Raw genomic sequence first — 21,028 nt, 5'->3', positions numbered from 1 at the left:
TAATGTATGCACTCACTAACTGTAAGTCGCTCTGGATAAGAACGTCTGCTAAATGACTAAAATGTAAATGTAAATTAAGGTCACAGTTATGAAAACTTAGGACACTAAAGAGGCCTTTCTACTGACTCTGAAAAACACCAAAAGAAAGATGCCCAGGGTCCCTGCTCATCTGCGTGAACGTGCCTTAGGCATGCTGCAAGGAGGCATGAGGACTGCAGATGTGGCCAGGGCAATAAATTGCAATGTCCGTAATGTGAGACGCCTAAGACAGCGCTACAGGGAGACAGGATGGACAGCTGATCGTCCTCGCAGTGGCAGACCACGTGTAACAACACCTGCACAGGATCGGTACATCCGAATATCACACCTGCGGGACAGGTACAGGATGGCAATAACAACTGCCCGAGTTACACCAGGAACGCACAATCCCTCCATCAGTGCTCAGAATGTCCGCAATAGGCTGAGAGAGGCTGGACTGAAGGACTGTTGTAAGGCAGGTCCTCACCAGACATCACTGGCAACAACATCGCCTATGGGCACAAACCCACCGTCGCTGGACCAGACAGGACTGGCATAAAGTGCTCTTCACTGACGAGTCGCGGTTTTGTCTCACCAGGGGTGATGGTCGGATTCGCGTTTATCATCGAAGGAATGAGCGTTACACCGAGGCCTGTACTCTGGAGCGGGATCGATTTGGAGGTGGAGGGTCCGTCATGGTCTGGGGCGGTGTGCCACAGCATCATCAGACTGAGCTTGTTGTCAATGCAGGCAATCTCAACGCTGTGCGTTACAGGGAAGACATCCTCCTCCCTCATGTGGTACCCTTCCTGCAGGCTCATCCTGACGATGCCATCAGCCATACTGCTCGTTCTGTGCGTGATTTCCTGCAAGACAGGAATGTCAGTGTTCTGCCATGGCCAGCGAAGAGCCCGGATCTCAATCCCATTGAGCACGTCTGGGACCTGTTGGATCGGAGGGTGAGGGCTAGGGCCATTCCCCCCAGAAATGTCTGGGAACTTGCAGGTGCCTTGGTGGAAGAGTGGGGTAAAATCTCACAGCAAGAACAGGCAAATATGATGCAGTCCATGAGGAGGAGATGCACTGCAGTACTTAATGCAGCTGGTGGCCACACCAGATACTGACTGTTACTTTTGATTTTGACCCCACCTTTGTTCAGGGACACATTATTCAATTTCTGTTAGTCACATGTCTGTGGAACTTGTTCAGTTTATGTCTCAGTTGTTGAATCTTGTTATGTTCATACAAATATTTACACATGTTAAGTTTGCTGAAAATAAACGCAGTTGACATTGAAAGGACGTTTCTTTTTTTGCTGAGTTTACATGCTGAAACACTACATTCTGTTGCTATTGACCTCTAACCCTTTGTATGTGTCTGGGATAGGACACAGCTGACTACATCCGTCCAATCAGCTTCTCCCTGCGCTTTAAGATCAACGACACAGAGAGTGGCCCAGTGCTGGACGAAGGCTGGCCCACCACCTTCAAGAGATCGGTCAGTGTGTGTGGAGTGTGTGTGTGTGGTGTGTGTGTGTGGTGTGCTCGTAGCATCCTAGTCAAATTGTATAATGTAATGTACTATTACTGTACATTAACTACTGTATTGCTCTGGCACCTCCATTTAAAATACTGTAAATTGCATCTCTCCAGATTGCTTTCTTCAAAGACTGTGGCGAGGATGATGTGTGTGTCACTGATCTGGTGCTGAAGGCTCATATGGACATCTCTGGGACAAGGTACATCTCACACACACATAGGCACACATAGACACACATAGACACACATGCATGGACACACACGTATAGACACACACCTGATCAAAAATGTTCCTCTCCTTTGTGTGTCCAGTCAACACAATCAGCCAAACAATTACTAAGTCAAGTATTCCTGTTGTATTCATATGTTAATGTTATATTAATGTTGTGTAGTTGTTATATTAATGTTGTGTAGTTGTTGTATTAATGTTGGGTAGTTGTTGTGTAGTAGTTGTATGAATGTCTGAATGTAACTCCTCTCTACAGACAGCAGCCCTATGTGATCCGTAGCCCTCGCAGACGTCTGGCTGTAGAAGTCCAGCTGCAGAACAGACTGGAGAATGCCTATAACACCAGCCTGACGCTGCACTACTCACGCAATCTCCACTTCTCTAGTCTCAGCATACGGGTACGGAACACACACAAACACACACAGACACACTGATTTACAACACACAGATTTACAACATGAAACTGACAGTTTTATTCTCTCTCCTTCCCCTTCTCTCTCTCCCTCCCTCCCTTTCGATCTCTCCATCCCTATCTTTCTCTCTCTCCCTCTCTAGGAGGATGCCCAGTTGAAGATTGAGTGTACATCTCTCAGTTCCAACAGTCACTCATGTAACGTCAGCTATCCTGTGTTCCGCTCCCACTCCAAGGTCTGTCTGTCTGGCATCAAATACATTGAACAAAAATATAAACATGTAAAGTGTTGGTTCCATGTTTCATGAGCTGAAATAAAAGATCCCAGAAATATTCCATATGCACAAAAAGCTTATTATTCTCAAATGTTGTGCACAAATGTGTTAGTTAGCATTTCTCCTTTGCCAAGATCATCCACCTGACAGGTGTGGCATATCAAGCAGCTGATTAAACAGCATGATCATTACACAGGTGCACCTTGTGCTGGGGACAATAAAAGGCCACTCTAAAAGGGCGGTTTTGTCAAACAACACAATGCCACAGATGTGTTGAGGTAGCGTGCAATTGGCATGCTGTTGCCAGAGATTTGAATGTTAATTTCTCTACCATAAGCCGCCTCCAACGTCGTTTTAGAGAATTTGGCAGTACGTCCAACCGGCCTCACAACAGCAGACCCCGTGTAACCACGCCAGCCCAGGACCTCCACATCCGGCCTCTTCACCTGCGGGATCATCTGAGACCAGCCACCCAGACAGCTGATGAAACTGTGGGTTTGCACAACTGAAGAATTTCTGCACAAACTGTCAGAAATCGTCTCAGGGAAGCTCATCTGCGTGCTCGTCGTCCTCACCAGGGTCTTGACCTGACTGCAGTTCTGCGTCATAACCGAATTCAGTGGACAAATGCTCAACTTCGATGGCCACTGGCACGCTGGAGAAGTGTGCTCTTCACAGATGAATCCCGGTTTCAACTGTACCAGACAGATGGCAGACAGCGTGTATGGCATCGTGTGGGCGTGCGGTTTACTGATGTCAACGTTGTGAACAGAGTGCCCCAAGGTGGCGGTGGGGTTCAGGCATAAGCTAAGGACAACGAACACAATTGCATTTTATCGATGGTAATTTGAATGCACAGAGATACCGTGACGAGATCCTGAGGCCCATTGTTGTGCCATTCATCTGCCGCCATCACCTCATGTTTCAGCATGATAATGCAAGGCGCCATGTCGCAAGGATCTGTACATAATTCCTGGAAGCTGAAAATGGCCTGCATACTCATCAGACATGTCACCCATTGAGCATGTTTGGGATGCTCTGGATCAACGTGTACGAACCAAACTGTTCCAGTTCCCGCCAATATCCAGCAACTTTGCACAGCCATTGAAGAGTGGGACAACATTCCACCAGCCACAATCAACAGCCTGATAAACTCTATGCGAAGGAGAGGTGGCACACTGCATGAGGCAAATGGTGGCCTCATCAGATACTAACTGGTTTTCTGATCCTACCTTTTTCTTTTATGTATCAGTGACCAAAATATGCATATCTGTATTCCCAGTCATGGGAAATCCATAGATATGTGCCTAATTAATTTATTTCAATTGACCGATTTACTTATATGAACTGTGACTCAGAAAAATATTTGAAATTCTTGCATGTTGTGTTTATATTTTTGTTCAGTATAGCTAATCACGTTTTCGTTCTTGAGCGATTTTTGACAAATGCATTTATAAAACAATAGTTATAATACATGCAAATGTATTGATAGATTGGTTGATACCCCCCCCCCCCCCCCTTCTCTCTATCAGGTGAACTTCATGTTAGATTTTGAGTTCAGCTGTACGTCTCTGCTCAGTAAAGTCCAGATGAAACTCACAGCTGCCAGGTAACTCACTATAATCCTATGGAGGAATGTAAAGGGATTTCAATTGGGAGCTTATAGAAATTAACCTGAAATTCAGCCTCCACTGATTCCGTCTAACCCTAGTCATAATCATACATACAGTAGAGACAGAAGTACTGTGTGTGTTTGTCTTGTCTGTCACATACATCTCTGTGTGTTCCTGGTTCCCATAGTGACAGTGTGGAGAGAGAGGCTACGCTGGGAGACAACAGTGTTCAGCTCCAGACTGTGGTTCAATACGAACCTGACCTCTTCATCACCAGGTTAGTCTCTCTCTCTCTTTCTGTCTCTCTCTCTGTCTCTCTCTCGCTCTTTGTCTCTGTCTCTGTCTCGCGTTTTCATTCCCTTTATCTCTCTCTTGCTCTCTCTCTAGTGACTCCAATCTGAACCGTTATGAAGTCCACCCAACCAGAACCATCTCAGAGGCAATAGGACCAGAGTTCTATACACACTTCAGGGTAAGCAGTGCACACAATGTATCCGTTTCCATAATATCTTTACTGTACACTCACACACACACACGTCAGACTAATGTGTTCTGTGTGTAGCTGCAGAACCTGGGCTGTTACAGTGTGAGTAACCTGGAGCTGAGGCTGAGCCTGCCCTCTGTAGCAGCAGGAGACAGAGTCTTCATGGCTGTTACTGAGGTCTTCTCGTACAACGTGAGTACTAACCCTCTCTCACTACTGTTGGAACAAACAGTTATTGTCAACATTCTGATTCTGAACTGTGACCTTTGTGGATGTCAGGTGACAGGGGTGAACTGCAGTGTAGACAGTGATGTGTCAAAGCTGAAGGACAGACAGAGAGACGTACGACCACTACATCCTGAAGATATGCAACAGACTGACCTACTGGTGAGAACACGCACATGCACGTATACACTGACGCACATACACACATATGTTCACATACACATGCACACACACACACACACACACACACAAATACCCACATACAAGAAGATGATGATCACATTCACAATCCTAACTAGCTATAAAGTATAAATGATATTCCCAGATGTAACCTGTGCTGTGTGCTGTGTGTAGAACTGCAGCAGGTCGTGGTGTGTGGAGGTGGTGTGTGAGGTACAGCAGCTGCATCGAGGACAGACCGCTCTCATACGAGTCAGCCGCAGGGTCCACGACACCTTCTTCAGACAGGTACGAAGATACACACACACGCACACACATAGCTCTAACTATAAACACACTCACTCTGACTTTGTGTTTCTGCCCCCAGGCTAAGTTTAAGGCGGTGAGGATAGTGAGTGCCTATCGTTTGGCTGTTCAGGAATCTAACCTGGTCACTCTGGGTAGTGGCGCCATCTGGAGGGAGGTGAGAGAATAGCAGGATTAACACTAATGCTGGAGGACTGTTGTTTAGCCTCGTCTGTGTCTGACTCGTTTACATCCAGATAGAGTAGTAAGCTGGTATAGGGTGATGAATATCTGTCTGACTGTCGTTTACATCCAGATAGTAGTAAGCTGGTATAGGGTGATTAATATCTGTCTGACTGTCTCTACTATCAGCCTTTTTGTCTCTCTTTCTCTCTCTCTCTGTCAGACGGTGTTGGAGGTTCTAAAGGGGCGGGCCATCCCCATTTCTCTCTGGATTCTGATTGGCAGCATCATCGGAGGCCTTCTGCTATTGGCCCTCATCATCTTCATAATGTGGAAGGTACACCAATCACATCTCACCTTATAGCACCTCTGTACCGCACACTGCAATAACTTATTTCTCCTCTGCCTTTTTGGTAAAGATAAAAACTTTGGGTTTGCCTCCTTCCTTCTCATCCCTCCTTTCTCCAGCTGGGGTTCTTCACTCGTAAACAGATAAAGGACGAGGAACTCGAGGACTGAGCCCGCCCCTTTGCCACCATGATGTCGGTCAATGGATACAGTATCTGCGACAACCAGAGAACGAGTCCACTTCGTGCCCATCCCCATGGCAACGACCTGCACAGAGACTGCTCCCCCCCCCTCCCCCACCCAGCAATAATAATATACCTTCCCTCTCTTCTAAATCAAACCATACAGAACACACAACCTGTACAGATGAACTGTCGAAACACCTAACACCTCAACATATTTTCTATTTCTTCAGGTCAACCCATGGCTGTAGGGCTCTATTTACACACCTGTTTAGAAACATACAGCAGGAAGGACGTGTACAGGAGACGTTTTCTTCAGAGATGTCCCAGACAGGAAATCATGGTGTACACCATGTGTCAAACTCATTACACGGAGGGCCGAGTGTTCGCTCCAACCTTTAATGAATTAAGGTCGCTAATTAGTAAGGAACTCCCCTCAACTGGTTGTCTAGGTCTTAATTGAAAGGAAAAAACAAAAACCTGCAGACACACAGCTCTTCGTGGAGTGAGTTTGACAATCGTGGTACAATGTGACTTGGTATGATGTTCAATGACTGTTTGACGTCTGCAGAGTAGATCTGCATAAGTAGATACTGTACAGGTATTAACCTGTAATTAGTACCATGTGCTATATGGAAAGCAGTTCCATCATTCAAGAGGGTTGAATGAAAAAGCACTACCTAATAATGGGGGCAACTTTATAATCATGTGAATATATTTGTATTTCTATGAAACGCTGTTACAAACCAAACTGTCTATTTAATATTCAGAAGTCATCATCATGACTTTACATTTTCACCCATTTTATCTACAGTACAGTTACGTTTTTGAGTCAAATTAAAACGGTTGATAAAAAAAATATGTTAATGTTATTTTTGTTTCTTTCATTCATGTTCATTTATACATACATAGGATCATTCATACACATTAACTAAATACACTTCAACCAAATATTGTATTATATCAAATTTCAAAATCAGGCATTTCAGACTACTTCATTCTATAATACAAAAAACACTTTCACACTAGCAGACATTCTTGAACATAAAACTTAAATAATGACAATCTGTACGTCAGGCAAAAAAAGCACCAAGTGAGTCAGGTATATCAACCCAAACATATTTTATTGATGCACCTTTATGTCCATCGTGTTCTCCCTCCCTCCCTCCCTCCCTCCCTCCCCTCCCTCCCTCTCACTTGGTCTTGGTAGAGAAGATGTAGGACTCCAGTAGAAAGATAGTCTCATCCACCTGGTTCTCTGTAGAGTCCAACCTTCAGGGAGTAAAAGCAAGGAGAAGAGAGAGAGATAATAAAGCTACTGTAATGGAGCAGTATTAGTAATAACGGTGTCATAGTAACAAGTATGTAGTAGTACTTGTTGATGTGATGTCGTAGGCTTCCAGCTGTTGTCTATAGATATATAGTATGGGTGTCGTAGTATTAGTATTGTAGTAGTACTTGTTGATGTGATGTCGTAGGTCCTCTAGTTGGAGGTCTCAACTTACTGTTGAGAGTTAGAATAGTAGAATACACAAGGTGCAATTTTGAAATTTGTTGCGCATCAGCAGTTTCTCTTATGTCAGTCACTAAATTAGTAAGTTAGTCTAGCCAGCTATCTAAACTTGTAGTAATCATGGTCGAATTAGTCGCTCTCACTCAGATGTCATTAAAAACTGAAAACATTTCTCTCCACCGTATGGCAAAATGTGTAGAATTGCAGGAAATTAACTTGAAAATGTCAATTTACTCTCTCCTAGCTTAGGGCCCCCAAAAGGCTAGGGCCGGCTCTGACTGCATGTGTGGTTATGGATGTGGCCCCCATCCCCATCCCTGATCTATAGTATGTGTGTAGTCGTAGTAGTAATGCTGTACTTGTTGATATATGATGTTGTAGCTGCTGTCTCTATAGATCTATAGTATGGGTGTAGAAGTAATTATGGTGTAGTAGTAATTAAGGTGTAATAGTAATTTAGGTGTAGTAGTAATGCAGTACTTGTTGATGTGATGTCGCAGGGCTTCTAGCTGCTGTCTCTCGGGGGCAGTGATCATCTCCTCCACCTCTGTCAGCTGTTCAGGCTCCGCCCCACTGGCCTGCAGCGACGCCAGGATCGCCTCGATTCGCTGGGACTTCTCCAGCAGACGCCTGTCAATCAAACACAGGAAGTCTTGTACCAACATTTCAGAGGATTATATACACAAAAAGTCAAATACTTTTTCCATTGTGGTCCTCTATTGTCCTCAAAGTCAATATGCAGACCTAAAGAAATCTTAGCAGGAAACTTAGTGAATAAAACCAAATCTATCCATCCATCCACTTAGGAATCAATCAATAAACTCACTTGTTCTCCTTGGTCTCAAAGAGGCGCCTCTCAATCAGATTAGCCACTGTCTGCAAGTAGTGATGGGGGACAAATGTACAGTTACATATCGCAATATTGTTTTGGACTTGTTCTCTATCTTCTTTTTATATAGTAAGCCAACACATTTTCTGCACTTTTACTTCCATGACTGATCAAAACAAATGTTCTCATGAGCTCTCGTCTCTCTGCATCAGACATATAGTGAGCAATATGTTTGGAACATCAAATTGCAATATCGAATCACATATAGTAACGTGAGAATCGCAATACATATCGTATCGGCACCTAAGTATTGTGATAATATCGTATCGTGAGGACCAACGCAATTCCCAGCCCTATCTGCAAGTCAGTGATCCATTATTAATTGTCAAGTCAGCGATGCACGAAGTAAACAGCAAACAAATCAAATGTATTTATAAAGCCCTTTTAATATCAGCAGATGTCACAACGTGCTTATACAGAACCCAGCCTAAAACCCCAAACAGCAAGCAATGCAGATGTAGAAGCACTACCAGGCAGACTTCCACAACAATGGAGTGTGAATTGCAACACTAAATCTCTCTGCTGTTTTGTTCCTGAAACTATCAAGTTGCAGCACCGTGAAGCACACCGGTGCACATGCACATATATTATATACACACACTCACCGGCCATTTTATTAGGTACACCACCACATTCACAAAAATAGATTGCTCCTACAGACTGAGTCACGTGGCCGTGGCTTGATATATAAAGCAGGCAGACAGGCATTCAGTTACTGTTTGATTGAATGTTAGAATGGGCAAAACGAGTGACCGAAGCGACTTCGAGAGTGGTATGATCGTCGGTGCCAGATCCAGTATCTCGAAACGGCCGCTGTCCTGGGCTTTTCACGCACGACAGTGTCTATGGTTTCCCGAGAATGGACAAACAAAAAACATCCAGTCAGCAGCAGTCCTGTGGGCGAAAACAGCTTGTTGATGAGAGGTCGAAGGAGAATGGCAAGAATCGTGCAACAGGCGGGCCACAAACAGACAAATAACGGCGCAGTACAACAGTGGTGTGCAGAACGGCAACTCGTCGATCCTTGTCACGGATGGGCTATTGTAGCAGACGACCACAACGGGTTCCACTCCTATCTGTTAAAAACAAGAAGAAGCGGCTCCAGTGGGCACGTGATCAACAAACACCACTGGACAATTGAGGAGTGGAAAAACATCCAACGAATCCCAGTTCCTGTTGTGTCATGCTGATGGCAGAGTCAGGATTTGGCATAAGCAGCATGAGTCCATGGACCCATCCTGCCTGGTGTCAACGGTACAGGCTGGTGGCGGTGGTGTACCGCCGCACAATCTGCAGCAACCGTGTGATGCCATCGCGTCCAGCATGGACCAACATCCCTGTGGAATGTTTTTGACTCGTTCTCCTTCCGTATTTCCTCTTTATTTAGACAGTTTAAAATGTACATGTCTAGTTATAGAGGGGAGAGTCAGAAAGAGGCAGGGGATTTAATGTGTCAATATGTGGACAATATGTGTTTGGTAAACTGCAACACTTCCGCTGCGCCTTGCTGCCTCAGGTTTGCAAATAGTTTGTAGCGAGTGCAACATCTTGCATTGCATTCATCTGCAATATCTGCATTTCATCCTGCTGCTCATAGTATAGCTTAGTTTGAATGTGTACCTTGTAGCAGTGTTGTAGCAGCAGGCGGGCAGTAGGCAGCTGGTTGACAGTGTACAGGTAAAAGGTACGTGAAGGGGCGTAGTCAGGAGTCTTAGGGATTTCCTAGGGGGGCAAAACACAGGTGAGCATGATAATGTATGGTTCGTATATTGTGTGTGTGTGTGTGTGTGTGTGTGTTACCTGTAGCTGTACCAGGTTCTCTGACAGCAGTGTGTACAGCATGTCTTTGGCCTCCTTGGCAGGGATCATAGCAAAGTCCTCCACCTGCTTCTGCTCCAGGTGACGTTTCCTTAGCAACAGACGGAAGATCCTAGCAGACCGCGAGCCAAACCTGACAATGGGAAAGGATGAATGAATGACACCCTACAAACTATGTAGCCACCGTGGGCAGAGGCATAATCGGACACAGACCAACTCCGACAAATACAGACACACGTACCTCTCCTGCACCACAGACTCCAATGTAGCTCTCGCCAGGTTGGCCAGGGCTCTTTGTAGATCTGAGTGGTCAGTCAAGAAACAACCACTTACTACTGTATCATGAAATACTGGAAAAGAGCCATTATAAACTCAGCAAAAAAGAAAGGTACTCTCACTATCAACTGCGTTTATTTTCAGCAAACTTAACATGTGTAAATATTTGTATGAACATAAAAAGATTCAACAACTGAGACATAAACTGAACAATCCCACACAAAGGATAACAAAAAAATTTAAAATATTCCCCCGAAAAAAAAGGGGTGGGACAAAAAAAAACAAAAACAATCTCCTGTGTGACCACCAGCTGCATTACGTCATTGCAGTGCATCTCCTCCTCATGGACTGCATCAGATTTGCCAGTTCTTGCTGTGAGATGTTACCCCACTCTTCCACCAAGGCACCTGCAAGTTCCCTGACATTTCAGGGGGGAATGGCCCTAGCCCTCACCCGCCGATCCAACAGGTCCCAGACATGCTCAATGGGATTGAGATCCGGGCTCTTCGCTGGCCATGGCAGACTACTGACATTCCTGTCTTGCAGGAAATCACGCACAGAACGAGCAGTTTAGCTGGTGGCATTGTCATGCTGGAGGGTCATGTCAGGATGAGCCTGCAGGAAGGGTACCACATGAGGGAGGAGGATGTCTTCCCTGTAACGCACAGCGTTGAGATTGCCTGCAATGACAACAAGCTCAGTCTGATGATGCTGTGACACACCGCCCCAGACCATGACGGACCCTCCACCTCCAAATCGATCCCGCTCCAGAGTACAGGCCTCGGTGTAACGCTCATTCCTTCGACTATAAACGCGGATCCGACCATCACCCCAGGTGAGACAAAACCGTGACTTGTCAGTGAAGAGCACTTTTTGCCAGTCCTGTCTGGTCCAACGACGGTGGGTTTGTGCCCATAGGCAATGTTGTTGCCGGTGATGTCTGGTGAGGACCTGCCTTACAACAGGCCTACAAGCCCTCAGTCCAGCCTCTCTCAGCCTATTGCGGACAGTCAGAGCACTGATGGAGGGATTGTGCGTTCCTGGTGTAACTCGGGCAGTTGTTGTTGCCATCTTGTACCTCTCCTGCAGGTGTGATGTTCGGATGTACCGATCCTGTGCAGGTGTTGTTACACGTGGTCTGCCACTGCGAGGACGATCAGCTGTCCGTCCTGTCTCCCTGTAGCGCCATCTTAGGCATCTCACATTACCGGCATTGCAATTTATTGCCCTGGCCACATCTACAGTCCTCCTGCCTCCTTGCAGCATGCCTAAGGCACGTTCACACAGATGATCAGGGACCCTGGGCATCTTTCTTTTGGTGTCTTTCAGAGTCAGTAGAAAGGCCTCTTTAGTGTCCTACGTTCTCATAACTGTGACCTTAATTGCCTACCGTCTGTAAGCTGTTAGTGTCTTAACGACCGTTCCACAGGTGCATGTTCATTCATTGTTTATGGTTCATTGAACAAGCATGGGAAACAGTGTTTAAACCCTTTACAATGAAGATCTGTGAAGTTATTTTGATTTTTACTAATTATCTTTGAAAGACAGGGTCCTGAAAAAGGGACGTTTCTTTTTTTGCTGAGTTTACATAGGTGACTTGTCTCTGCAATATTATACATAGGTGACTTGTCTCTGCAATATTATACATAGGTGACTTGTCTCTGCAATATTATACATAGGTGACTTGTCTCTGCAATATTATACATAGGCGACTTGTCTCTGCAATATTATACATAGGTGACTTGTCTCTGCAATATTATACATAGGCGACTTGTCTCTGCAATATTATACATAGGCGACTTGTCTCTGCAATATTATACATAGGTGACTTGTCTCTGCAATATTCAGCCAATATGGCTACTTCATGGTGTGATAGTGTGTGGATGAGAAACTCAAACAGGTTTCATCAGGGTTGTAAAAGGATACTGACCACATACATTCCTCCTCCACTGTCACCTGATTTCCCCACAAACTCCATCTGAGGAACAGAGAGAGAGAAACATCAGTTTTCCAGCCCCCTAGGCACTGATCCAATGTCAGTCCTGCAATTTCTCTCCTAATGGTTAATGTTGGGATATGGGGGAGGGTAATCTGATCCTAGGTCTGCTTCTACCGGGTCATCCACCAGCAGTGAGAGGTACTGGTCCAAGATTGGTCGGCTGATGCTGTAGTTGGGCGGGAGGGAGCGGAAGATCTCATTGGCTGAGAGGGGCTGAGTGTAGGCGGCGGTCTGTGTGGTGGTGACCTCACTCATCCTCAACATAGTCCTCACTATCTCACTGCTGGTCTGTTGGGGGAGAGAGAGAGAAACTTAGACGAGAAGTTCCCAAACTTTTTCACTCAGGCCCCCCTTCCAGAATTGGGGAACATCCCGCGCCCCCCCGCGCACCACGTCTATTTCTATGGGCACAAGCACTGTTCATGACACAAACTGTTCACACCCCTCTTGTTGGCGGAGAGAAAGGTTTAAAGCTTATTTCCTGCAATTCTACACATTTTGTCACGGGTGCAGAGAAAATGTTACCGTTTTAAAGCACCTTTTCTTGGAATTCTATACATTTTGCCATGTCTAATGTGTATTCATGTGATATCTGAGTGACTCGAACATTACTACAACATCTGTGGGCTAAAAAACCTAGCTAAAAGACGTTAGCTAACATGGGCTAATTGATCTGGACATTTCTGACAAGTTATAAATAGCTCTCTAAGGTATGCAATGACAAGAGGAAAACTGATGATGCACTACCCAATTTGGAAATTGCACCTTGTGCATTCTACTATTAGCACTTTCAAGAGTAAGTTGACAGCCAGTCTGGGACCACTGACATAGACCACCTCCATTACATCTCTCCTGGTCTACAGTGGTCTGAGGTGGTCTGTAGGGGTCTGTCTGTGAGACACTGACCTGGTCCAGTTTGCTGGCTACAGCACTAATGATGGCCTGGTCTCTGAAGTGCTGATGGAACCTCTCAAAGTTCACCTGCCAGTAGATCCCCTCATCACCACACGACTGGAAAGAGAGGGAGGGAGGGGATAGAAAGAGGCACAAGTCATTCAAATGGTTCCATTCCTTATTGAGAGGAGTAAAAGAAGAACAGAACAAGGTTCTCTGATTCTCTATAGCGGCCCAGTATCTCTGAGTGTTAAGAGTAGAGGGTCTGACCTCGGAGTCCATCTTGGCTTTCTTCCCTCCTCTCTGCTCCTCACTGTCATCACTGGAGCGCCTGCGCTTCCCACGACCTGCCCCACAAACACAACACAAGAAGCGAGTGAGTGTATACCAAATATTTACTGAATTACATATAGCAGGAGGTTTACATGTGGGTATGCACAGGTGAAAAGGTACTAAGTGTCATATGAGACAAAGTGTTTGGGGTACCTATTAGTGTGACATGGGGCAGCTTGTAGCAGTCAGGGTTGCTCTCTGCCGTTGGGGGGGCAGTGGAGGCGGGGGCGGCAGGGGTGCCGGGAGTTGCCGGGGTAGCAGATGGGGCTGCAGTTCCCATCTCGGCCACCGGAGGACAGCGCTGCAGGAAGTGAGTCTCCACCAACTTAGAGAAGGCAGAGACCACCTCACTGTACTCCATACTACGACCCTCTACAGAGAGAGAGAAATCATGAGAGAAGGAGAAGAAAATATTGAATAATCATACATCTTGTAATCTCTCTCTCACACACCCTCCATGTTATGAGTGAGTCGGTCAGCTACAGTCTTGACGGTGTTGCTCATGGTCATGTGGCCTCGTTGTAGGACCTCCTCCACGATGAGTTCTCCTGTGTCTCCATACAGGGTCTTAGCTGTGTAGATGTACCGTGGGTACCGCAGAACCCTTAGAACCCGCTCACAACTGGCCCGGTACTCCACTGGGCTCCCGGGGCCTCGCCGGCCCGACCCGAACTCACAAGCACCGTGCTGTACCAACACACACAGAGACTTCTTCACCTGCAGAAGAGACAGGGTCACCACCTAGGTTGAACAATATTTTGTGTGTGTGTGTGTGTGTGTGTGCAGTACCAGGTCCAGTGGTGTGTTGGTCTCATTGGCGATGGTCCTGAGGTTCTGTGCCCCTCCTCTGAGCAGGTGAGTGCCTACCCTCTCCACTACCTCTCCAAAGTGCTCCTGTAGCAGCAGGCCACACAGCCGCACCTCCTGGGCAGTCATCTGCTGAGACAGGAGGAACAGGGGAACAGGCCAATAACACGTTGAGCACCAATTTTTTTGCATTATTACTGGGATCCCACCTTAGCTGACACTAACGACCGGTAACCAAATCACGGCTTTTTAACAACGTTTACTAACAACTTTAACTTTATAACTTAACTGCCATGCTCACAAACCTTTGCAAAACACCCTTTTCAGATCATGGAATGTGTTTTAGGAGAAACCTCGCAAAACAACTTCAGAATCCCAAACACATGCGATTGCCAGCGCCACAACACAACGAACTTCCGCCCTCACAGTTCGGCTTCTTTTCCCAAAGAGTTGCGCATTGCATGAAGGGATGTTGGCGGACTGCCCTCTTTGGCATGCAGGAGGACCGACGTCACTGTTTGTGCTATTCTGGGGAAGATGGCGGAGGCTGCGGCGGTTCCCCCGCATAGGTTCTTCTGTCATTGTTGTAAGGGAGAAGTAAGCCCCAAACTCCCGGTAAGTCAGTCGTTACACCGTGTCTCGAGCATGGCTTTTCAGTGCAGGTCTTGTTCTTTTCCGTCGGTTGACAACCGAACCTGAGTCCAGAAAATAGCAGCAGTTGTTTAACTAGCTAGCTGTTAACTGTAGACGGCTAGCCAGTAGGGCCCACGGCACTTGCTCTAGCTAGCAAACAATGTTGATGTTTGTTGTTGCTAGCTCGCTTTAACAATGTTTAACAAAGACATTGCGTAATTGTTAAATATGCAGATGGCTTGGTTGAATAACCGTACCTGTAGTTACTGAGTAACTGGTGTTATTTGGTGTAATGTTAACCTTATTCGAGGTGGGTTTTCCTGAAATCCTCGAGGTAACGTTAGTTATGTAGCTATCTGGAAATCTGGTGGATATTTCAACGTAATTCGACCAGTCTGGCTACTCATTGGCCTACAAAAGCAGAAGGAATACGGGGGTTTCCTTGGCCTGGGGGGCGTTCAGCAGGACACAGCGGTTTGGAACGTTCAGATATACATTTTTATGTAGAACAAGAAATCAAGTAGGCTCTATTTACGGCATTCTATCTTCAACGTTCGTGAACGTTTGGCAACTGAATGTGGCACAGTTCAGTTTCACAATCAAGTAAAATGTAGAAAGACAATGCAAAATATTTTGACTGCTTGACCCTAATTATTTACCTATATTAATCTGTATTGACTGCGTTCATTCTAGAAGAGAAGTTATGACACTTTCTGTTTTACATTTAGCTAGCTAGTCGTGTAGCTATGTTTGTTATTGACTCGCAGTCGCTGTCTGTCAGTCAGTGTGTCAGTAAGTCACTCTGTCTGCTTGTCTAAACCAGCGTTAGCTAGGATACATCTGTTTAGGTTACTACTGGTCTATGAGAGGCAGGCTGGTAATCCCCTGTTTATTCCCATCCTGCCATTGAAGCTACATCTGTGAGGAGGATGAAGTAGGCCTAGACACTGACCTAAGGACAGTTTTGTGATTTCCCTCTTATTGGGGAAATAGTACTGGGGTGTGGGGGATGCCCGGGGGGGCCAGGACCGAGTTTGCGAAACCCTGATCCTGATCTAGCCTACCCACAGGCTAAATCTGCCTGCTGGTCTCACTGTCTCACACTCTGTCTCTCTGTGCTGCTGAGGCATGTTTCAGCTATGCCCACTCACTGACTGCATATACCCAGTTGATCTGTCTAACACCTCCCCAAGATAACCACCGAAAGAGAGAGGGAGAGTGCCTCAAACATACAAGCAGACCCCTGTGCTTGTCTGTCGGAAGCTTTCTCCTTTCAGGCACAGTATCTGTATGTTTTGACCAGTCAGCAAGATGACAATGGCAGAGGCATAGCCTTCACACAATATTGCATAACAGCAATACAGGTTTTGCACAATTTTGGAATGAGGTTCACTTCAAGTTCAAGTGTCCTTTTGTTTTGTTGAATAAAGCACATGTCTTTGTCGTAGGCCTAATCCCATTGTGAGTGAAACTCAACACTGGTGCCAGGGAAGAATACTTCTTGATGACAACTTCCACTTTACATGTTGTATGTTCCTGCTTAAAGCTATGTTCAAATAGGCTATATCCTGACTCTGCCACAGATCTCTACTAGACATTTCCTCATTCTACAGACAGAAACCCCTGCATAGCCGCCTCATCAGCCCTGAATGAAACACTGTCTGACTCATGTACTCTCTAACTGAGGGTGTGGTGTTGTGTGTTTTTGCAGGAGTACATCTGTCCCAGGTGTGAGTCTGGCTTTATAGAGGAGGTAACAGAAGACTCCAGGTGAGAATCTCTTGTTTCTTATGTCTGTAGTTTTAATTAATCTACCACATATAGGCTAGGCAGAGTGAAGAATGAGTGTGTGTAGATGTTACTAATGCTGTGTTCTGCCTCCTTTGTGCTGTTTCCCTCAGTCTGCTAGAGGGTGGTGCTAACGGGACAGATGACACAGCCACACAGTTTGCAGAGGTTTGAGATGCACTGTGGCCTAGGGGGTACAGGGGTGGGGGGTGAGGTGAGGTGGGATGCAAATGTCTTCTGTGATCTCATCTCTACTAAATTAGCCTTTGTGATCCCATCTTACTTTTACATCCTTTCTCTATCTCTCTCTCTCTCTCCCTTCCACCGTCCCTCTCCATTCCCCCTCCTCCCACCCTCCCTGTTTTCACCCTCACCCCTCATCTCTCTCTCAGCAGCTGTGGCACCTGTTGTTTGTAGAGAGGCCTTTCACAGTGGATGGTGGCAGTCCAGACTCAGAGTCCCGGGTCCCTGGTGGAGGGGTTGGGGTAGGAGCAGGGGGGTTAGGTCTGGGGGGCCTGGGAGGGCTGGGGGGTCTGGGAGGGCTGGGAGGCCTAGGAGGGGGTCCTATCGGAGGGTCAGTCCCTGCTGGGCTAGGGGGACCCCTGGGGGGTCCTCTGGGAGGGGGGGAACACTGGGGGCCCGGTCGCCCCCCTCGCCTGCACAGTCAGAGGAGGTACCGCTCCAGAGGGAGCAGCAGACCTGACCGCTCGCCTGCCGTAGAGGGGTGAGACTCCTCTCCTTACCATGCCATGTTTATATTCTTATTGGTGTTTCCATCAGTCAACATTGGATTTGCAGGATCTAAATGGGTCTTTTTAGTTTTCAATGTTGTACTGATCTCATTCCTGACTGATGTGTGTGCCTTCTCTCTCTGTAGGATAGTACAACAGTTTCTGGCTGGTCTATTTGCCAACTCTGGAGTTCCTGGCTCACCTCCCCTCTCATGGTAAGAACCATCTTCTTACTGCCATGTAAGCAGTGGTTATACATTATCTCTTGTGGATTCCTTACAAATAGTGAGGTGGATCAACATTAATATTTGAATGTTACCTGACTTGTTATGGTTGTGCCTCAGCCAGCACCCCTGGGGACCCTGTCATTTAAACCTAGCCTAAATCAGAACAAATATTGTTGCTGTTCATTATGTGTGAAACATAGGATAGTTACTGAATGTTTCATCTTTACCTGTAATTTGCCGCCTGTGTGTGTGTTAGGACGGGGATGCTACACTCTAACCCAGGGGACTATGCTTGGGGACAGGGGGGACTGGACGCAGTCATCACACAGGTACGCACACACAAACCCCATTCACATTATTTATGTATGGCCACTAACCAACTATGACTTCATACTACGTAGTATTCTATATGGATGTTGGTAGACCCAGAATCCTTATGAAGCTAATGAAAGTTTAGCAGTTCTCTTGTTACTTTCTTTATCTCTTCCTCTTTTCCAGGATGTTTCTGATGCTTTTACTCTTTTATTGTGTCATGCTAGGCTAGCACAAAGTTCACCGTACAAAGGTGAATTGTAAAGCTGTTCTCTTACAGTTCCTGCAGCAACCATTTTGATGTATCTTCTCTGTCTACCTTCATTTGTGTAGTTGTTAGGTCAGTTTGAGAACACGGGCCCTCCTCCTGCAGAGAAAGAGAAGATCTCCTCCATCCCTACAGTCAACGTGTCTCAGGATCAAGCAGGTCAGTCCTTTGCCTCCTCTCCTGCTCCTCCAGTCTCTCCATAGTGCCGTGGCCTATATAGAAGTCAGTGTATAGCTGTGCTGCTGACAGCTGACTCATTGGGGTAAATGAGGACTCCTATCTCTAGCTGCTGTCTCCTGTCCTCTCTGTCCTTGACTTTCTCTTTCACTCTCACACATACATACATCCTTCCTCTCTCTCTCTCTCCCTCTCTCTCTCTCCGTCTGCCTATCTCTGTCTCTCACACATACACATCCTTCCTCTCTCTCTCTCTGTCTCTCTCTCTGCCTCTCTCTGTCTCTCTCTGTCTGCCTCTGTCTCACACATACACATCCTTCCTCTCTCTCTCTCGGCCTCTCTCTGTCTCTCTGTCTGCCTCTGTCTCACACATACACATCCTTCCTCTCTCTCTCTCTGCCTCTCTGTCTGCCTCTGTCTCTCTGTCTGCCTCTGTCTCACACATACACATCCTTCCTCTCTCTCTCTCTGCCTCTCTCTGTCTCTCTGTCTGCCTCTGTCTCACACATACACATCCTTCCTCTCTCTCTCTCTGCCTCTCTCTGTCTCTCTGTCTGCCTCTGTCTCACACATACACACCCTTCCTCTCTCTCTCTCTGCCTCTCTCTGTCTCTCTGTCTGCCTCTGTCTCTCTGTCTGCCTCTGTCTCACACATACACATCCTTCCTCTCTCTGTCTCCCTGTCTGTCTCGTTCTCTGTCTGTCTGTCTCTGTCAGTCTCCCCCTCTGGCCCAGGGCCCACATAGCTGTTGTCTCTCTGTCTCTTGTCATTAACAGAGAGCTACTTGTTACTCTTAAATCATCTCAACCAGCCACTCAGGAATTTGGCATCAGACAGATGCTATGCTTCAGTTATTTTAATGACTGATCAAATGTAACCTCTGCTTCATCATCCCTTCAGTCTTCCCATCTCTATTCCTCTTTCTAGCTCTCTTTCTCTTTCTCCCATTCTCTGTATACTGTAATATGGAGTATTGTTCCTGCGTGTAAGATACAGTATGATCATTTATAACAGGAATGTAATACTAGCTAATAACAAAGGGGTGTATCTGTCTCTCTCCAGACTGCAAAATGGAGTGTCCGGTGTGTAAGGAGGACTTTGCAGTGGGAGAGCCCGTCAGACAACTACCTTGCAACCACTTCTTCCACTCAGACTGTATAGTACCCTGGCTGGAAATGGTGAGGAGGGAGGGAGGAATGAACAAACAAATGAATGGGGTAATATTTAGTAAGAGGAATGATTTGAAGAAGTTTAACTGATTTTCTCCACCCCCCTCTCTCTCTCTCTCTGCAGCATGATACGTGTCCTGTGTGTAGGAAGGGGTTGAATGGAGAAGACCGCAACACCCAGAACCCCCCAGAATCCCCCTCTCTAAACACGGACCCCCGCACACAGGAGAGATGGTCCTTCTGAAATACCCCTCCTCTGACCTTTTAATCATCTGTCCTTCATCCCTTCTCTCTACGAACTGCTGCACACAGGAGAGAAGGACTTTCTGAAGGATATACCTCCATCTCTCTGCCTCATTCCTCTCATCCCTTCATCTCACTCCTCCTTTCTGAATCATCTCATCTACAGTCATAAGATGGTCATCAGTATGGCTCTTCCTGTCTCATTGCCCTTGGAACCATGTTCACACACACACACACACACACACACACACACAAGTCATGATTCGTTAGAAACACAGTACACACACGTCATGATCTTTAGCTGTCCTCTGCCTAATCATGACCAAGTACTTGCCTTTACCCTGCTTCAAACATCAACCCCATCTAGTTTTTTCTACTCTTTTCTCGCTATTCCTCTTTTTCCATCCTTCTGAAAAGCACTGCTGTAATACACTGTTGTCTCTCCCTACCTCTCTACTCCTGGGATGTATCTCAATAGTCTAGAGTGGCTTCCTCTCCTCATCTCCTTAACATCAACTGCACTGAACATGGTGGATGCTCACCAGGATATTTGGTTTTGCCGTTCTAGCTCTCACATCAGTGCAGAAAGGAGACGAGGAGGGGACATCACTTCCGACTATTGAGATGGGCCCCTCCACAATCTACTCTCTCTCTTTCGCCGTCATTCTGGTGTATATATTACAAACAGACTGCATCGCTCTGTCATTTTACTCCTCCGTTGATGAGTTTTGTCTTTTGTTTCACATTTCTATCACTATTTTTTTAATGTAAATACTTTTAGTCCAACAACTTCTGGTTTGAAAGGAAGAAAACAAAAAAGCATATTGAGAATGGAGACTAATGTGAATCCCTGGGTATTAAAGTCTGTGTATATTATTATATATATGATAACGTGTATGATGTATTAATAATTCCAAAAAATATTAAAAACCAGTAACATTGGTCATGATCGGATATGTCTGTCACTAAGAAACCCAA

The 21,028-nt window shown here is 46.1% G+C and overlaps 3 protein-coding genes across 5 annotated transcripts in view; 2 read left to right on the top strand and 1 right to left on the bottom strand.

Moving 5' to 3' along the window:
* The window catches only part of LOC123484508 (integrin alpha-10-like), a 55,731-nt gene extending 49,066 nt beyond the window's left edge, over positions 1-6,665 (top strand). Inside the window, exons 18-30 of the mRNA XM_045214937.1 lie at positions 1,405-1,515; positions 1,671-1,756; positions 2,042-2,183; positions 2,341-2,433; positions 4,005-4,081; positions 4,273-4,362; positions 4,473-4,557; positions 4,648-4,761; positions 4,849-4,956; positions 5,149-5,262; positions 5,342-5,437; positions 5,666-5,779; positions 5,911-6,665. Coding sequence (XP_045070872.1) covers positions 1,405-1,515; positions 1,671-1,756; positions 2,042-2,183; positions 2,341-2,433; positions 4,005-4,081; positions 4,273-4,362; positions 4,473-4,557; positions 4,648-4,761; positions 4,849-4,956; positions 5,149-5,262; positions 5,342-5,437; positions 5,666-5,779; positions 5,911-5,961 — 1,281 coding nt within the window. The 3' untranslated portion in view covers positions 5,962-6,665. The remainder of the gene's footprint in view (positions 1-1,404; positions 1,516-1,670; positions 1,757-2,041; positions 2,184-2,340; positions 2,434-4,004; positions 4,082-4,272; positions 4,363-4,472; positions 4,558-4,647; positions 4,762-4,848; positions 4,957-5,148; positions 5,263-5,341; positions 5,438-5,665; positions 5,780-5,910) is intronic.
* Positions 6,666-7,155: 490 nt separating this feature from the next.
* Positions 7,156-14,920, bottom strand: LOC123484506 (DNA-directed RNA polymerase III subunit RPC3-like). Of its 3 annotated transcripts, none has more exons than XM_045214931.1 (14): positions 14,807-14,920; positions 14,484-14,633; positions 14,147-14,411; positions 13,848-14,066; positions 13,632-13,708; positions 13,374-13,478; positions 12,582-12,755; positions 12,395-12,446; positions 10,434-10,494; positions 10,175-10,325; positions 9,995-10,096; positions 8,312-8,361; positions 7,966-8,115; positions 7,156-7,244 (listed from the first exon to the last, which is right to left on the bottom strand). In XM_045214931.1, exons 2-14 carry the CDS (start codon positions 14,628-14,630, stop codon positions 7,166-7,168), a joined length of 1,632 nt encoding a protein of 543 aa, XP_045070866.1. In that variant the 5' UTR covers positions 14,631-14,633; positions 14,807-14,920; the 3' UTR covers positions 7,156-7,165. The 3 variants fall into 3 exon arrangements, with proteins under 3 accessions (XP_045070866.1, XP_045070865.1, XP_045070867.1); XM_045214930.1 differs by having other exon boundaries at positions 14,484-14,630; positions 14,807-14,919; XM_045214932.1 differs by having other exon boundaries at positions 14,147-14,381; positions 14,484-14,630; positions 14,807-14,919.
* Positions 14,921-15,009: 89 nt separating this feature from the next.
* LOC121543172 (E3 ubiquitin-protein ligase RNF115) lies at positions 15,010-20,992 on the top strand. Its single transcript, XM_045214936.1, has 10 exons — positions 15,010-15,116; positions 16,846-16,904; positions 17,036-17,090; positions 17,318-17,426; positions 17,478-17,646; positions 17,800-17,868; positions 18,137-18,209; positions 18,526-18,619; positions 19,701-19,816; positions 19,932-20,992. The coding sequence occupies exons 1-10, from the start codon at positions 15,039-15,041 to the stop codon at positions 20,049-20,051; spliced, it is 942 nt and encodes a 313-aa protein (XP_045070871.1). The 5' UTR covers positions 15,010-15,038; the 3' UTR covers positions 20,052-20,992.
* Positions 20,993-21,028: the final 36 nt, after the last annotated feature.

This window comes from Coregonus clupeaformis, unplaced genomic scaffold (assembly GCF_020615455.1).
Source record: "Coregonus clupeaformis isolate EN_2021a unplaced genomic scaffold, ASM2061545v1 scaf0341, whole genome shotgun sequence".
Lineage (NCBI taxonomy): Eukaryota > Metazoa > Chordata > Actinopteri > Salmoniformes > Salmonidae > Coregonus > Coregonus clupeaformis.
Note: the sequence above shows the minus strand (reverse complement) of the source record. Positions and strands in the feature narration are given on the sequence as shown.

Coding starts and splice junctions, on each gene's coding strand:
- LOC123484506 (XM_045214931.1), bottom strand. CDS start 14,630: ATGACTGCCCAGGAGGTGCGGCTGTGTGGCCTGCTGCTACAGGAGCAC. Junction 14,067..14,146: donor ACTCACTCATAACATGGAGG/GTGTGTGAGAGA, acceptor CTCTCTCTGTAG/AGGGTCGTAGTATGGAGTAC. Junction 10,097..10,174: donor AGAACCTGGTACAGCTACAG/GTAACACACACA, acceptor TTGCCCCCCTAG/GAAATCCCTAAGACTCCTGA.
- LOC121543172 (XM_045214936.1), top strand. CDS start 15,039: ATGGCGGAGGCTGCGGCGGTTCCCCCGCATAGGTTCTTCTGTCATTGT. Junction 15,117..16,845: donor AAGTAAGCCCCAAACTCCCG/GTAAGTCAGTCG, acceptor GTGTTTTTGCAG/GAGTACATCTGTCCCAGGTG. Junction 18,620..19,700: donor CGTGTCTCAGGATCAAGCAG/GTCAGTCCTTTG, acceptor GTCTCTCTCCAG/ACTGCAAAATGGAGTGTCCG.